Source organism: Rhinolophus ferrumequinum, chromosome 3 (assembly GCF_004115265.2).
Source record: "Rhinolophus ferrumequinum isolate MPI-CBG mRhiFer1 chromosome 3, mRhiFer1_v1.p, whole genome shotgun sequence".
Lineage (NCBI taxonomy): Eukaryota > Metazoa > Chordata > Mammalia > Chiroptera > Rhinolophidae > Rhinolophus > Rhinolophus ferrumequinum.
In genome coordinates, this window is record NC_046286.1 from 101,428,419 (window position 1) to 101,446,410 (window position 17,992).

The following is a 17,992-nucleotide window of genomic DNA, read 5'->3' on the forward strand; positions in this document are numbered from 1 at the left end:
TCAAATTTGAATACGTGTGGTCGGGGAATTGTGCTTGTGCTGTGGGGTTATTAAGCACAGTAAGAAACACTTGGTCTATTTAGGGTTAAGATGTATGTGAATGAAACAGGCGAGATCTGGCCAGGGCATCCGTGATGGGCAGGCAGTACCTGTTACAATGCAGCAGGGCGGGAGGAGGTTGAGAACAGGTGTGAGACAGGCCGTGTGAGGTCTGACCGTTTTCCCGCGTGCCGCTCCCCAGCAAACAGCCACCGGACATCTGCTATCATCTTTAAGTGCGATGAAGATGCTGACATTGGAAGGCCACAGGTCTTCAGTGAAACTCGTGGCTGTGAAGTGACATTTGAGTGGAAAACAAAAGTAGTCTGCCCTCCAAAAAAGATGGAATGCAAATTCATCCAGAAGCACAAAACCTACGACTTACGGCTGCTGTCCTCTCTCACCGGGTCCTGGTTCTTTGTCCATCAAGGAGCCTCGTGAGTACCTTCACCACTTGCCAGCGATGTCCCCCTCTCAGGAAGGGGGAGCCTGCCATTCTTGATGGTAGTGGGTCATGGTGGGTCACCTCCGATTCTAAAGGTGGGCCTGCCACATCAGTCTGAAATGTAGGCAGGCTTGGATGCCTCTGGCTCCTGGGAGCGGCCCAGAGGTGTCAGGCGTGGTGTAGAATGCAGAGGTAAATAGAAACGAAGCCTTCAGAACCCAAAGACGCAGGTGATCAGCTGTCGGCCTGATCCAGTTAGTCTCTTTGGTTTGTGTTTGTGAGGGCGGCCGCCCGATGCTGGCTTTCTGGAAGGCGTGTTAACGTCTCAGCTCTTGGGCACTGACTCCTTAGGCTGGGCTGCCTCGGGGTTCATTAAGTGTGCCGACAGCTCCACGCGTGGAGCGCCAGCTCTCTGCCAGGCGCCCTTCGTCCTTAGGTGTTCCCCTCAGAGGGGGTGTCGACTTGGAGGGCTTGTCACCTTGACTAAGGCGAGCAGCTCACCAGGATTTGAGCCGCTGTCTGTCCCAAGTCGAAAGCCTCTTGAAACTATACAGTGTCTCAGGATTTGCCCCCCGGTGCCCGGTCGACATACCCCTTCTTCAGTAGTCAGCGCTCTTCAGCCTGTCTGCATCTGAAAATGTGTTTCAGTGCTGTGTTCACAGGCGCTGTGGGACCCATGGTTACTGGAACAGTGGCAGTCATCGTTCTGGAAGTAATGGAAAGAGCTGCACCCGAGTGTGTCGGGGCTGGCACTGACCTTTCCCCTGGCCCCTCCCTTTGTGTCGTTTCATAGGTACTACATAAATTTGTGTCAGAAAATACATAAAGGGCCCCTCGACTGCTCTGACAGAGCCAGCATTTGCAAAAAGAGCGCCTCTGGGGACGTGCACGTCCTGGGGCTTGTTCACACACAGAAGCTGGACGTCATAGGTAAGGCCTGGGTCCTTGTCACGCGGTTACAGGTACCGCGTCAGAGTGGGGCGGTGAGGTGTCCCCGAATGGCCAGGAAAGGTCAGCAAAGGCTCTGGGTAAAACTTCAGGTACTAGTCCCATGTTGTCAGACATTCTGGCAACCCCTCGAACGTTAAAATAAGTGCTACTTTGTATTTCCTGAGACGACAGCCTCTGAGCGTGTGAGTTTAGAGGGCACAGCTCTCTGGGGAACATTCTTCGAACCAGAAGGAAGGTTTAGGGTTCCTCGGAATCCTTGCTCCAGTGGGGGGTTGAGTGTGTTTATGTGGGAAAGCCGACCAGTCACACAGGAACGTGGTAAAGGTAACTCGGGTACTTTATTATAATGTCTTAACAATTTGGGGGGTAATAATGGAGCTCTTTTTAATAGAGTTAACAGAAAATCATCTTGCAATGGGCTGTTGAGTGGGAGGTGCTACCTTTCGTTGTGTAAAGGACGAAGGTAGTCATCACCTGGTTTAGGAACAGTCGGGCTGTGTTGTGGGGACCAGCAAAGAGGAAACATTCACCTTTTCCTGTTAGACTAGAGTGGGGTTCCCGAACTATCCTGATTGAACCACAGGTGACATGTGAACCACAGGAGACACTTGGTGTTGACATGGAGAAAGGCAATTTTGAGGGACCCGCTGTCACCCTTGATGAAAATCAAGCCTGACTATGCAGGTTCTGGGGGGGAGAGTCGCCCCACAGGCAGGAGTGTCAAGAGCTCTCAGTCCACAGTTTGCCCTCCTTTGCAGGATTTAGCTGTTGCTGCCCTGTCCACCTGCTCACAGAGGGCTCGGGAGTGGACGGCAGCTCTTCCTCGGCCATCTCATGGTCATTTGTGGCCACTGACCAGTCTTTCCTTCTGTTTCCCACAGCCAGCTGAGAAAGACTGGGATATTTAAGGCTTCACTGGAAGTCTAGCTATCAGGAACCTCCTGGTCCCCGACACACCAGGGGAGAGCTTGCTCTTTGGCCCCAATAGCACAGCCGTCTAAGGACAACCACAGGGACCCCCATGTTCATTTAGGAGTGCACCCTTATGGGGGTGGAGCGCTGGACTCTGTCCCAGGATTGAACACGTATGAGCCACTGGGCTTTGCATGTGTGTAGTCCTCAGCAGCCCCACAGGGTGGGCAGCTGAGGTGTGAAACCTCACCTGTATGGCCCAGCCAGTGTGGGGTGTCTGCATTAAGGCTGACCCTTGTCTGGTTCCAAACTGCAGCCGTTTAAGAATTTAAGGCCTTGAAACTCTTTCTTCCAGAGTTTTACACAGAAGCCTGATACTTATTAGGTTGGTACAAAAGTAATTGCGGTTTAAAAGGTTAAAAACAATTGCAAAAACCGCAGTCATTTTTGCACCAACCTAATTGAACAATTCACCTGGTGCTCAGGTTTGAATCTGGGTGGGGCTGGCTGCGGGCCAGGGCCTCACCGACACTGTCAGGGCTGAGCAGCCACGGTACCTCGGGCCTTGTTCCGTGGAGGACACTGGGCAGCTGGTCCCGCAGCCTGTACATACTGTTTGCTCTGCATCCCCTGCCTCGGGCGTGCCTGTGTGACAGCCAGTGGGCTCAGGACAGCGCCAGGTAGCCACTCGCAGTAGCTTGGCACCAGCACGAGAGTAAACCTGGCCCACTTTTCTCTTAGACCCTACAGGTGAGGCATCTCAGTGGTTTCTTTCACCACGTTATTTTCAGAAGCAGAAAGAGCTCAACGTGGAGCCAGAAGATGTGAGAAAAGCAGAATTGTTTTGTATCTGGCTTTTCTCTTTGTAGAGTGGAGGTGTGCCACCTGCCCTTTGCTTACGGGGGGGGGGGGGGGGCTCAGATGAGAGGACCTGTTCGGAAGGCACCTAAAATGACACAGAAATGGGACAGAATTGGAGCAGTGATGACAGCTGCAGTTAATTGAGGTCCTGCTCTGTGTACACACATGTGCCAGGGCTTTCCAAGCTCCTTGGAACCTGCACACCGTGGGTAATATTCCCATTACACACGTGACGAGACTGAGGCTCGTACGGTCACAACTGGAGTCGTGAAACTAGTGAGCAGGAGCCTGGGATTTGAACTCGGGTCTCCTCTTGCCGTGTAAGTGGTGGCGCCGCCAGGAAGCCGTCACCAGGCTCTGCCCAGGTGCTGGTAACCCGGACAGTAAGTTTTCAGAGAGCCAAACATTGTTTTCTGTCCTGGTCCTTCGCAGAGACTTTGACGTCTGACATTGAAGGTTTTTAATAATGCACTAGAAATAACGTCTGTTCCATCGTTTGTGTGTTTCAGATGACAAAGTCATCGTAACGTATTCCAAAGGTGATCAGTGTGGTAAAAATAAGACCACATCTACCGTCATAGAATTGACCTGTGCAAAGACAGTGGGCAGGCCTTCGTTCAAGAGGTGAGTTCAAACGGGAGCCATGGAGACTGTGTACCGGGAGCTCTTCGGAATCTCTCTGTGGTTTTCACTGGGGGAGTTGTGATGTGTGCGTGGGGAGAAGGTGTTCACAATGGAGAGGGGACGGCTGCTGAGTGAGGGCCTGGGTGGGGGCCAGGGCTGCTGGTTATCAGTCAAGGCCCGTGTTCAGGTGACCTGTCTTGGACCCACGGGCAGGTGGGGCCAGAACCTGGTGTGCTTTTGGGGTATACTAGAATTCTCCAGGCAATTCTGCATCTGCTGGTGCAGGGGGGATGGGGGGGAAGTTTGGCCAGCAGAGGGAGCATGTGAGCTGCTGTTCGTGATCAAATGATTCCTTCCAGAAGCTGGTCTTGGACAAGAGGAGACCCAGGAATTTAGTGAAATCATGAGTCTAAAAAGCTTGTCGAATAAAAATTCAGAAATCTAGGAGCAAATTTTTTCAGCTTTTAGACATTGCAGTTTCTAAATTTAGAAAAACCGTATGAAACCTTTGCCTACTTTTTCACACTGCTGTTATGCTGTCCTCTTTCCTAGGAGGAAAGCAAATAAAATAGCCATGCTTGCCCATCACGGGAGGGCTGGGCGGTGGGGTGCTCGTGGGGCCCTGGGACCCAGGGAGCCGAGAGTGAGGTCCCTCACGCAGCCTGCATCTGCTGGGTTTAACTGCGCCCCTGCCGCCGCCTTCCAGGTTTGACGCCGAGAGCTGCACTTACTACTTCAGCTGGGACTCGCGGGCTGCCTGCGCTGTGAAGCCGCAGGAGGTGCAGATGGTGAATGGGACCATCACCAACCCTCTCAACGGCAAGAGCGTCAGCCTCAGAGACATTTATTTTAAGTATGTAAAACATTTCCTTTGACCACGGCTTGTATTCAAGAATAAAGCAGCAATTCATATCTTGCCCTAGCGGGGAGCACTGCAATAAATAGGCTGTGTGTCTTAGTTACTGTTTCCAGGTAGTTGTCATAGTTTGCTTAAACCAAGGGAAAGCTATTACTCAACTATTAAGTTTTAACACCAAAGGGGTGAATGCTCTCGAGTGTAAAAATAAAGCTGCCCATTCCTCCCTCACTTTATGATAAGCCCAGCGGTTGAAGCCCAAACCTACTGAAACAGTTTTTGATTCGGAATCTCGGGGCTTATCAGCTTATGAAAAGAAAGTTAGTTTTTCAGCAGTGTCACGGGGGTGGTTCTTGGGGTCCAGTGGCCAAGGTGACTGGCCGTGCCTGCTGGCTGTGCCTGGGGCAGGCTGAGGTGGGCGTGGTGCTGGGGCCTGCCGGAATCTTCGTGGGCTCGTCGACGTGCCACCCAGGCTGGGAATGCAGGAGAGCAGCGTCCTGCAGCCCTGTGGTGGTTCCCAGGACTGTGGGTCTGTAATGAGTGGTTTCCTTAAAGGACTGCCAAGTCACTGCCATCTTTTCTGTCTCTCAGGCTGTTCAGTGCCTCTGGGGACATGAGAACAAATGGGGACAAGTACCTGTATGAAATCCAGCTTTCTTCCATCACAAGCTCCCAAAATCCGGCTTGCTTTGGGGCCAACATATGCCAAGTTAAACCGAATGACCAGCACTTCAGCAGGAAAGTCGGGACTTCTGATAAAACCAAATACTACGTTCAAGGTAATTCCTTTTTTCCATTATTGTTCCATATGTAACTTCCTCGAAGAAAGCTTTAAAATTTTTGTGAACCAACGCTCTCCAACTGGAATGTCAGGTACATTTTAAAGCAAAAGCCCTGGTTTGCATTCATCCAAATGGATTGAATAGCCTGGGCTTCTGGCTGTGGCTGACTGTGGGTGTGAGCCGCCTATGGAGTTTGGATGGGGCTAAGTCCACACAAGGCTCCCTCACTTCTGACGCCTACGGCAAGTTAGGGGGGCTGCCATCACCAGCCTCAGGCTCGATAATTCACTAGAAGGGCTCGAGAACTCACTGAGAGCTGTTATAATTTATTACAGCAAAAGGATCTAGATTAAAATCAGCCAAGGGAAGAAGCCTGGAGGGCAGAATTCAGGAGGGAGCCAGATGCTCCATTGCTCTCCCGTGGAATCGGGGGTGTGGGGGGGGCCGTTACATACCCAGCGTCAGTGTGACAACATGGTTGGGGAATCACTAACCAGGGGAGCTCACTGCCCCTTGGTGGCCAGGGCTTTTATTGGGGCTCCATTGTGTAGGCTTGGGTGATTGGTTGGTTGGTTGGCTGGCTGGCTGGCTGGTTGTCTGGTTGGTTGGTTGGCTGGTTGATTGTTTGGCTGGTTGGTTGGTTGATTAGTTCCTCAGACTTCTTTCTGGGCAAGATTCAAGTCTTTCCTGCACACTGACTTAAGTAGGGGCTCCATAATATGTGTTAAGTGGCCTGTGAAGAAGAGCAGACCTGGGACATTTGACAAAGGATCCTTATGTCTGATTTTAAGTCTATGTGAAGTTTTTACAGCCTCTGAAAAGATAAACGCGGCTCGTCATTGAAATGTGGATGGTAACATTGCTGTGCTTGTGTGTGCGCCTTTCTTTCTGACAGATGGTGACTTAGATGTGGTGTTTACCTCATCCTCTAAATGTGGACAAGATAAGACAAAATCTGTCTCTTCCACCATCTTCTTCCACTGCGACCCATTGGTGAAGGATGGGATCCCTGAGTTCAGCCACGAGACTGCTGACTGCCAGTACCTGTTCTCCTGGTACACCTCTGCGGTGTGTCCTCTGGGGTAAGTGTGGCAGCCGGGGTTGGCAGGAGCTGGCTGTTGGCCAGTTTCCGCTTTGGAGAGATGGACACTTACCATCCGTACCCTCTCCTCCTCTCCTACCCCTAAGCTCAAGCATAAGTGCCTATGTGTGTTTTCCCCCCAGTGTTTTATTATGGAAAGTTTTCAAACATACACAGAATCCAGAGGAAGTGGTAGAAGTAAACCCCACAAGCCAGCACCCAGCTTCCACAGCTGTCCGTGTCGTGCCCTCTTGGTCCACTCCACGTCACTCCCCGTCTGCCTTTGTGCGCCCTGGGTTCCGAGCACCTCTCACTTTCCTTCCATCTTCCTCAGCTCATGTTCCCCTCGGTGGCTCCTGGAAGGTGGGGGCTACGTCCTGTCTTTGTTTCCAACATGTCTTTTCTTCGTGTTCTAGTACAAATTGTGTGGTAAACATCACTTTTACTTGATTGAAGTTTTTTACATTTACATGAATGAAAACCTGTTCTACGGATCTTGACAATCAGATGTAGGCCAGATTTCCATGGGATGTAGATGTTTCTGCTTTGAGGTCTTTTTGGTGAGAGAAGGGCGATCACGGCCTCCACGGCTTCCATGTGGCCTTGGGGAACCTGCCTCTTCTCATGTCCCGGGGCCTTTGTTCCTTGGCCCAGTTACACTGTCATATTTAGAGACCCTCATCCGAAACAAAATATTATAAATTGCTTTCCTCTTGGATTTTTGTTTTCTTTTTATTTCATCCAGGTCACCATCTTACAGAAGCTTTTCGTTCTCTTCCCTGAGACTTTAAAATCAGGAGAAAAATGAGTTCTTGCCATGTTTCTTTATCGCTTGAAAAAGGGATCCTATACTCAGCAGAAAACAGGGGTAGGGACAATGCAGGGAAAGTCGAGATCATTTAGATGTTAAATCAGTTTCGTTTTTTACTTTCTATGGGTGCTAGCCCGGCCAAAAAAAAAAAGTCAGCTTTGTCCTAAATTTTCCAGGAACATACACATAAGGCAAATCTCGACAAATTTCTAAATGTTGGTGCCATATAAATAACATACATGATGCAATTAAGTTAGGAACCAGGAACAAGAAATTAACTGAAAAAGAGAAATATATTTGGAAACTAAAACACGCTTTTAAATAATTCATGAATCACAGAGGAAACCAAAAGTGGAAATGAAAACACACTTAGAACGGAGTGATAAGGAGCATGTCCCATCAAACACTGGCTGTGTCTGAAGTGTCCCTGGGTGTCCCTGGCTGGTTCTGCCTCAGCTGGTTTCTGGCTTTGGGGGCAGAGTGCTCATGTGTGTTTGTCACGTGGTGTTGTCCGCACTTGAATAGACGGTAACAAATGCATCCACGCTGGAACTAAACTCCATCCTCTCTGAGGGCTTGGAACCCAGATTGTTTGGCTCAGGCTGAGTTGTGATTAGAGCACGTATCTTTAGGTCAAGTCATCGGTTGCTCTCTGACCCAATTATTTGAATTAAATATTTTTCTGAATTAATAGCCAGCGTCTTAGCATCCAACTTCGTCACGTGCGTGTGGCCTCCCTTATCCCGAGCTGTCCAGACACTGTCACCGTCTGCTTCTCGGGATGGGGGAGAATTTCTGTTCTGTGGTTCTTTACTGTAGGCCTGGTGAGCCTGAGTGACTGAAGGCCAGAAAGCCAAGAAGTGTCAAGTCATTACTCAAACGTCTAGTTCTCTGAGCAGAAAAGGGAAGTCAGTGAAGATGTTTCTAATGTTTTATTGGTTGTCTTCCTGGAATGTTTAATGTCATGGAAATACACTGCTTTTTCTCACCCGTGGGTGGGGATTGTGAAATCTTAGCTGATTGAACAGCTACTGTGTATGTCACTAGCCCTGCCTTCTGGGACTTAACAGGCCTGGATAGAGAATAATGGCTCGATGGGGTGCCCATTCTGTGCCCGCAGTGGCCCGTGGAGGTCCCCCGACCCCGTGACGCACTGAGCCTGTCCCACGGTGAGATGGTGGGAGGGAGAAGCTGTTGCTGGGCTGTCGTGACTGTTTCTTCCCAGAGAACAGGCTGTGGTCCTGGGAGCAGAGTGGTGCCTGCTTATCCCCCCAGGTCTTTGCTTCATTAGATCTGTGTGCCCTGAGAACGCCCCAGAGGGCCAGGCAAGGACAGAGGAGGGTGTCCTCAAAGCTCGGCTTTTCTGCTTCCCTTAATAATGGTCCAGGTAGCTCGAGGCCGCGTCTTCCCACCTGTTTTCCTATTCTCCTGCCTAAACTTGTTACCAGAAGAGTTTCCCACCACTGGTGTCAGTTTCTGCTGCAGCTTGTGTTACGCTGTGCCCTTTGTCCAGTCAGGCCGCGCCCCGAGTGGGGGATTGCTGGGGTCTTCGCTGTGGCAGAGTCTCCCTGAGTGATGTGCTTTCTTTCCAGGGTGGGCTTTGACGACCAGAGTGTGGGAGAGGACACGCAGGCGCACAGGGGGCTCTCGGAGAGGAGCCAGGCCGTGGGGGCCGTCCTCAGCCTGCTGCTGGTGGCGCTCACCGGCTGTCTGCTGACGCTGCTGCTCTACAAAAAGGAGAGACGGTGAGGAGAGGGAGGGGGTGGCCGCACGCTAGGGCTTCAAAGTCGCACCCTGGGCTCTTTGGTTTTGAGCCCAACAGCAGCCAGAGTCCTGAGGTTCTAAGTGAAAAGTATGGAAGGGGCCCCCAGATGTGTTCTATGCATGTCTGCATTTCTAGGACAAGGTGTCCCATTTGACTGGAGTCTGGGAACCTGTCCCAGGTGCTTGAGTCAGGTTTTGCCGCTCATGTCACATGGTGGACACTCTGCGGGCCCTCAGCCTGGCCCACCCATTTCCAGGACATCGGTCTCTGGATGTATCCGAAGACGCACAGAAAATTAATTAAACACCAGGTGTCATGAGCAGACTCCCCGTGTAGTCTCTGCGCAGCCTTGGTGTTCAGGAAGGTGGGGTCTCATGGCATTTACACCTGGAAAAGCAGAAGCACCAGTGTCCAGTATCTTGCCCTAGAGTTGCTAAACCACTGAGAGGTGGAGCAGGATTTGAGTCCTGTTCTGTCTAATTCTAAAGTGTGCTCACCTCTGAACTGGTTCATAGCCCTGCCATTGTGGGCGGGTTGCTGGTAGAAGGGGAGGGGCACAGCCTTGTCTGGAAGCCGCCACCTGGGGAGCCAGAGCTTGGAGCAGCTGGCTGGTAGGACCCTGCCCCGCCGGCTCCACCTGGACTGACCATGGTTGGTCTCTTACAGGGAAATGGTGATGAGTAAGCTCAGCAGCTGCTGCAGACCAAGTGCAAACGTGTCCTACAAATACTCGAAGGTAATTTCCTGCCTCCCCCTCTGCCCCTATAATATTGAGCTGTGGATATTGTTATAATGCCAGTCGGTGACGAGAAGAAAAATGTCATCATAGGCACTTTGAAATAGAAAAGGGAAAAACGTTATCACCCGCTGCTTTTAACCCGAACACTCTGTTGTCTTTTTTCGTTCAAGTTTTCCTCATTGTGGTTGCAGCTGATTTCCTTACAGCGTTTAATATTTGGGTGGCTCCTACTTTTTGGCTATTCTGAAAAAATATACATACATGCTACTGAAAATTTTTGTGCACCTGGCATTTGGATGTTTTTCTTCAGATACATTTCTAGAAAAGGAGCATTATTTGGACCAAAGGGCATCAGTATGCTCATGGCTCTTGATGCGTACTACCAAACTGCTACCCAAAAGGCTTGTCTCAGTTAGACTCAGACTTGTGTGCTCCGTGAGGCTCCTCTTCCTTGCTGCACGCCCCTCCCCCCCAGGGCACCTGGCTCTCGATGAGTAGGGGGAGGAGCCCAGACCCACTGGCCCACTTTCCTGCCCCTCGTGCCACTGTCTGCTTTGGTTGGGCCTTAGCAGGAGTTGGCAGTTCCAACCCTTGTCTTCCTCTCCCTGGGGGACCCAGGACCATAGTGGCTGTGGTGGGCAGGGAAAGAGGGTCCCCGACTCGGGTGGGTCATGGGAGGAGGGTCGTGGAGGAGCAGAATGGGGTCTCAGGTGGGCTCCATGAGCTGTGCTTTGTCCCCGGCAGGTCAACAAGGAAGAAGAGGCAGATGAGAACGAAACTGAGTGGCTGATGGAAGAGATCCAGGCGCCGACCCCGAGACCTGGGAAGGAAGGGCAGGAAAATGGCCACATCACCACCAAGTCCGTGAAAGCCGAAGCGCTCACCTCCCTGCATGGGGACGACCAGGACAGCGAGGATGAGGTCCTGACCATCCCGGAGGTGCGAGTGCACTCGGGCAGAGGGACTGGGGCAGAAAGCGCCAACCAAGTGAGACACCCGCCGAGGAAGGTGCCCCGGGAGCGAGTGGACGACAGGGTGGGGCTGGTGAGAGGCGAGAAGGCCAGCAGGGCCACGCCCAGGGCTGCAGGGCCGAAGACTGCGGCCTCGGGCAGCCTGGCATCCTTCCACGATGACAGCGACGAGGACCTCTTGCACATCTGAACTCCTGGTGCCTACACGGGGACGTGGGTCGGTGGCACAGCCAGGCACCTCCAACCAAATAAGACTTCAACTCGATGATGCTTCTATCATTTTTGCCTTTAATGAAAACTGTTTCAAAAGGGAAGAGGTTTTTTGATGGGGGCGGGTGAGGAGGTCAGGCACCGCTCATCCGTGATTGGTCGGTCATTGGAATGAGGCATCACTCCAGTTGCCAAAGGCGGTGTCAGGGGCCCCGGGTTTTGTCCCAAGTCCTCATTTAATAGCATGGCTGCTGTGCGCTTCATAATACGCGCCTGGGCCAGCTGCATCTGGGAACAGAGGGCTGTATTTGAGAAAAACCCTTGCTGCTTTAGGCCCTATAGGGTATTTGACCATTATATTTTAGCATTTAATTCTCTCCTCCTATTTATTGACTTTGACAATTACTCAGGTTTGCGAAAAAAGAAAAAAAAACACAAAAAACAAAAAAAAAAAAACAAAACCACCCAACAGTTTCTTCCTGTAGGCAGAGGATAATGTACTAGCTCGTCCGTTGTCAGAAGGGGAAGCTGTCGGTGTAATGGGTTGGTTTCATACGAGATTTTGAACTAGTCAATAATGTATCCTCTAAGTTAGAATAATCCATTCTGTCTCCTTTCCTCTTGGCTTTCTGTTTCTTACGGGCACACGCACGTGCACGCACACGCACGTACGGGGTCCCTGAGTGCCTAGGCTTCAGAGGGTTCGCCTGTTCTATGCCTTCAGTCAGGAACGGCTGCAGCTTTTTGCATGACATCTTTAATCCTAGGTGCACAGAGAACATTACCCAGTATTTCTTTCACCGGCTGGTGAATTCAAACAACCCACCCAAAGATTGATTTTGTGTGTGTGTGTGAGAATGGAGTTGAGATGTCAGAGAAAAATAACTTTTTTTCAGATTTGGGGTATAGGTCTCACCTCTTCAGGTTCTCATGATACCACCTTTACTGTGCTTATTTTTTTAAGAAAAAAAAAAAAAGTGTTGATCAACCATTTGACCTATAAGAAGCCTTAATTTGCACAGTGCGTGACTTCATGGAAATTGCATGAAAGCCGATGGGCTGGAATCTCGCCCTAGTGTTGCACTTGGACTCTAGCTGCGGGGCAGCCGAGGTCAGGCCTCAGGGCTGCAGGATGGGCGACGCCGCGGTCTCTTCCCCGCTGCAGGCTCCTTTCTTGAAGTGTTTAACGAATGACTTTTCTCTTATTCTAGAATTGTACATAGACTCAGTGGTAGTCATATACTGAAGGCAAACCGCTCTACAGGATTCCTTGGTTTGTACTCAGTTTGGCTGGCTTATTTGATTTCAACATGAGTGTATTTTTAAAAATTGATTTCTTTCCTCATTTTTTTTCCAATCAAATTTACTGTAATATAAAGTATTCAACAATTTCAATAAAAGATAAATTATTAACTGGGTGTTATTGCTTTTCCCCCTTGAGACTGAAACGTGCCCGAGCTCCTTGCCAGTCTGGCTGCCCACCTGCTCTCCTGGGAAGTTACAGATGTTTGCATTTTAACTGCAGTGTCCCAGCTGAGCCTCCCCGAGCGGCACTTGCGTCTTCTCTCTGGAGTCTTTCCCCTGTGTAAGGACTCACTCTAGGTCTGCCTCGTCTCAGTGTCCCTTGGGTCTGGTTTCTCCCATTTCCGGGAAAGCAGACCTTGATGTTCCCTGCTTACCAAAGCGACCACGCTGGAGGGCAGATTCCAACGACACCATGAAGCCCCACCGTATGCAGCCTTGTGTCTCTCCCATGGCGTGTTTTCTCTCGTGCAGAGTCCGAGTCTTCCATCAGAAATTACTGACCAGTAATGAGCGATTCCTAGGTGTTCGTACAAATGCAGACAAAGAAGGAAGTTACCACACGTCAAACTAGACTTCTCGGCGTCAGCATCCTTCCCTTCATCTCACTGACTAATTATCCAGTTGGAGTTTGTTACTTACGATGATTATTTTTTAGGGTTTTACACTCTCTCTCCTGACAGACACTCTGGGGTCTTCTAAAGGTTTACATTATGAGCCGAGAGTTGCCGGTCCCCGGGCACTGTGTACGGGGGCCTGTTCTCCAAGCTGCCCCTTTCCCACCAAGACACAGGAAGCCCTGTAGGTCAGGAGGGGCCCTGGCAGACACTTGCTGGCCCTGTCGGTCACTCGATGGCAGGAAAGTTCTTCGTACCCCGGGCTGCCTGCAGAGAACAGGAGTGACCGTGGTGTATGGCAGGCCCTTGAGTTACCTCTTCCTAAGCGTAATAGGTAATGCAGATTACCTAGGTAACCTGCACACTCTCACACCCTGAAGCCCCTGAAAACAAACTGTCCTTGCCAGCTGTTGTTACAGGTAGTTTTAGGAAAACATGCAAGAACAGCAAATGGGAATTAGAACCTTAGCAGAGAAATAATTCTATTGATAAGAGTACAACTTTGCTACTTAGTTTCCTTTTAACCAACTTTTTGAGACTGCCCTTTGAATAGCAGAGAAATGACTCCGAGTGGGGCATAAGGATGACACAGGCAAACCCTATGCCAAGGAAATCCAAGGAAAGAGGAAACCTGGCTCTTACGTGAACCTTGAAAAAGCATTCGAAACCAGTACTCCACCAACTGCTAAAATACGCATTGCCCATGACAAGGCATTGCCTTAGAAAGGTTGGCTGCCACCTGGGCATAAAACGCTTTGCGCTAGTCTCATCCGTTACATGGGTTGAAGAACTGATGACATGTAGATCTTACCTCTTCTTGGGCATCAGGTCACAAGGGGATGGTGTGCATGTCGGGGGCAGGTGGTGTAGACAAGGTGATATTTACAGAAACCCCTTTCACACAACTTACTTCTCCAGCTGCACTTCATCAACTTGGGGTTGACCTCTCACACCCTTGAGTTAAACTTGTGGTGCGTCCTAGGAGAGAGGGGTAACCAGGGAGAGCAGGGCTTCTGTGGGCACTGCGCTGGGCATCCTGGCGGGGTTCCGGCGGCACCTGTAGAGCTTGGGCAGGCAGCGCGGTGGCACTATGTAGGTCCAGAGGCAAGAGAGCCACGTTGAGTTTGGGGACAGGATGGCTGGAGGGCTGGCAGAGGGAAGGCTGAAGTTGGCCTGGAACTTGATGTTTCGTGAAAGTAAGAACTGGCACTTGCCTGACAGCGGGTGAGAGCCATGGAAGGGCCAGGTTTGCTTCTGAGCAAGACAGAGGAAAGAAAGAAATGGAGACACTTTAACACCCAGAGAGCTGGACGTGGGTGGCCTTGGCTGTGCAGACCCTGGAAAGCCTCAGGCTGTCAGCCTGGAAGGAAGTAAAAAACATTTTTCTTGGAGACTGAGGGAAAGGCCCAAATTAGAGTCATGAATTGTTAGTTATTCATCTTTACCTCTTACTCTATTTGTGTTCTGACTGGTTTGCAAGTCAAATTCAATAAAAAACAATCTGATATTGTTTTGATACTCGTGGTGTTAGAGGAAAGGGGGATTGAACTGCTGGTTCCGGGGGGCATCACACCTGTGCTCAGGACTGCCTCTCTGCCCTGGAGCAGCCGGCCTGGGGAAGCTGGCCTTGCACTCGCAGACCAAGGAAGTGATTGGCGGTGGGCTGCTGGAGACACACAGAGCGCGCAGGGCCCCGGAAAGAGCCGGAAGAAACTGGAGGGTCAGGTCTCAGGCAAACTTGGTGCCCTGAGACTTCAGACCTTTTTCCCTCTCTTTTAAATTTTGAGGCAATGAGAACATACAGAAAATTTGAACAAACAAGACAAATAACTTATTTTCCCTGAATCCTTCAAGGGTGGATTTCCTCTCTGATGCCTCACCATCCCCGGACACTTTAGAGTGCCAGTCCACGTGAGCACAGAGCAGCCACACGACACAGAACACGGTGTGGATCCATCACTACAGCGAAGCCTCACTCAGGTCCTGTCGAGGTGTCACCAGCCGTCATCGCAGTGCCCTTTTCAGCAAAAGGACCCCGTTCAGTCTCATGTTGCACTCAGTTTCCATGTCTCTTTAGTTTCCTTTAGTCTAGAAAGTTCCTCAGCCTTTCTTTGACCTTCACGACCTTGGCAGGTGAGGTTGCCCTCCTTGCCGTGCTCGGGCTCTGACACCCCTGACAGGCCACCCTCACCCACCTCCCCACTGGGACAGGCCTGTTCTGCTCCGCTCCACCTCGTGGCTTCAGGAAGCGTGGGGGTGGTGGTGGGGGGAGGAGCCTCAGGGGTAATGAAATGATACTTGAACTAGAAAATCTTGTTAGCATACATGCTAGATGGATTGTCGTTCAGCAGCATTTCCCACAGGACACCCCATGGAACGCTTGTTTGCCATGATTTTAACAGATGTTCTACACAAAATGGAAAGGCCCCAAGCTCAAGACAGTTTGGAAATGATGCATTAAAATGAGCATTTCTCGCTATGAGACCTCCCGGAGTCTACACGGAGAGACTGCCGTGTGCACATGAACCTACCCTAGAAAGTGTGGTCAGTGAACCTCCAAGAAGAGGGTGTCACCGGCAGCATTTTCTAAATGTTTGCCCAGGTCCCCTTGGGGACCTGGTGGTGTGTGAACAGTGCACGGGGCAGTGCTGTCGCCGTGGGATACAGCTCAGGTGTCTTCACAAGGAGCAGGTTGGGTAGGTGGTACGCGGACCACACCGCTGATGGACAGTGAGGGCCGAGAGAAGACGGTCACATGCTGCTCAGAACCTGCTCTTCCCCCAGGAAGCCCCCGCCCCCTCGGCCTGGCGCCTGCCATCCGTGCCCACCCCCAGCACTCCTCGTCCCTTTGGGGGCAAATCTCCAGGAAGTTGACCTCAGCACTGATATTGTTGAAGTACTGGAACCACGGAAAATGGTGCTTCTGACCCATTCCTCCATTTACTCCCCCTCGTTTGAATGCCGGCGTGTTGAGATTGCGTGTCGAGGTGCTACCCCCCAGTCCCTCAGAAGGTGGCTTTATCCAGTGCAGGGTCTTTACAGAAATAATGAAGTTAAAGTGAGGTCAGGTGGGGTGCGCCCTCACCCACGATGACGGGTGTCCTTATAAAATGGGGAAGTTTGGACACAGAGACAGGTCCGCAGAAAGGAGATGTAAAAACACGTGTGTGTGTGTGTGGGGGGGGGGGGGAAGCCGGCCGTCTACAAGCCAAGGCGAGAGGCCTGGAGCAGAGTCTCCCTTACAGCAGGAACCGACCCCACCCGTACGTTGTGATTTTGGACTTCTGGTCTCCAAGACTGGGAGACCAGTTCTGTTGTTTAAAACAACATTTCTGTTGTTTAAGCTTCCCAGTCCATGGTGCTTGGTTACGGCGGCTCTAGGATGTGAATCCAGAGAGTAAAGGCCCATCCCCTGGCCTCCTAGAGGGCTCAGGCGGTGAGGAGACACACGGACAGTACGGCCGCGTGTGGCTGAGGGACGCCAGGCGCTGGCCGCGGCCTAGGCCTCCTGACCCAGACCGTTCAGTGCCTTCCTGAGATTTACAAAAAACATGGTGCAGAAAACCCATTTGCTTTGTTTGTTCATCCATTCAAAAAGATGGTTCTGAGTGTCTAGGCCAAGTGCCAAGAGAGACACTGGCGGTAGGAAGCCGAGAGTGGCCGTCCTCACGTGGAGTTCCTCCTGAAGGAGACACGGGAGAGGGTGGGGCTGGGGGTGCGCAAGGTGGGGCGTGTCTAAGGCCCCTGGTCCTGAGTCTCTTTCCTTAAATGCTTTGGATTTTCATCAGAGACCAGTCTGGGAAATACTTTCCATCCCAGCTAGGGAAGTAATGGTCAACCAGCAAGACACAAGTCACTGAAATCTCTTCCTCCTGTTGTCATAACAATGGCTACCAGTTTGCTTTGAACTCTGACCCTGAGCCAGGTCTGAACATTAAGTCCTTCACCTGCCCAGGTATCCCCATCACCTGGTTTGGTACAGCCCACAAGCTAAGAACTTAAATGACTGAAAAAAAACTTAAAAACTAATATTATGTGACACATGAAAATCAGATGAGATGAAAATCTCGCTATCCCTAAATGACACATCACTGGAAGCCCCCACCCTTGCTCAGTTACGTCTCCTCTGGGGCTGCTTTAGCACTGGTACCCCAGGCATGACAGCGGGCAAGGGACTGACCTCTTGAGCCGTGGTTTCTTGTTAGGTGATGAGCAGTGTCCTCAGCGAGGCTCCTGGCCCATTGTTCCAGAAGCTCAGTTAGGACGGGCACGGGGCCTTTCCGGTTGGCCTTGGCCACCGTCCTTGGTGACCACAATTGCTTCTCCCCTTTGCAGTTATGGTCACTGGGGATGTCCCAGCCACCTCTACATGGACCTGCACCAGGCTTGGGTGAGGGGGAAAGGAAGAGACGCGGGGCAAGGTAAGGACCCCGATTTCTGGTCCAAGTGAAAGAAAGAGTGCCCAGCCCTCGGAAGAGTGGGGAGGGGGGCAGCTGTTTTTGCCAAGGACAAAAGTGAGCGACGAGCCTCACATCTGGGATGGCATGGCATGGCATGGCTGCTGGGGACAAGGAGGGACCCTGTTTTCTCCCCAGGATGTGTTGAAAGCAGGAAACTTCGTACTGTGGCTGCTTCCCAAGCAGAAGACTCATGTCTGGGGAGCCGGCACATTTGGGGCCGGTAGTGTTAGAAAAACCCGGTGGCCTTCCTCCTGTGTAGGGAAAAACCCAGCGCTTCCTTTTCCTATGTGTCTCCTTTACTACTCACAGCACGATTCACGTCTGACACCTATGATAGCAGATGTGTGGATTTCCTTTTACACCAAGAAATTCTCTGGGACACCAGCTGGCTAGCCTACATTTTAAGTCAATGCTGATACTCTCTACCTGGAGATAGCACGGTTCTCATAGGTTAAGGGCTCAGTCCCACGAGGCTGACCCCCACAATCACAAGATGCCAATCACAAGTAGTAGGTCCCCAGGTTCTCCACAATTCTTTGTGACTTGGCTGCAAATTGGGGTTTCTA

General features: G+C 51.2%; 1 protein-coding gene across 1 annotated transcript in view; it reads left to right on the top strand.

The window, feature by feature from the left end:
- IGF2R (insulin like growth factor 2 receptor) overlaps positions 1 to 11,503 on the top strand; it is a 100,007-nt gene extending 88,504 nt beyond the window's left edge. The window contains exons 40-48 of the mRNA XM_033097012.1: positions 242 to 476; positions 1,278 to 1,414; positions 3,718 to 3,832; positions 4,539 to 4,685; positions 5,280 to 5,467; positions 6,366 to 6,552; positions 8,955 to 9,107; positions 9,794 to 9,863; positions 10,611 to 11,503. Of these exons, the coding sequence (XP_032952903.1) occupies positions 242 to 476; positions 1,278 to 1,414; positions 3,718 to 3,832; positions 4,539 to 4,685; positions 5,280 to 5,467; positions 6,366 to 6,552; positions 8,955 to 9,107; positions 9,794 to 9,863; positions 10,611 to 11,027 (1,649 nt within the window). The 3' untranslated portion in view covers positions 11,028 to 11,503. The remainder of the gene's footprint in view (positions 1 to 241; positions 477 to 1,277; positions 1,415 to 3,717; positions 3,833 to 4,538; positions 4,686 to 5,279; positions 5,468 to 6,365; positions 6,553 to 8,954; positions 9,108 to 9,793; positions 9,864 to 10,610) is intronic.
- Positions 11,504 to 17,992: the final 6,489 nt, after the last annotated feature.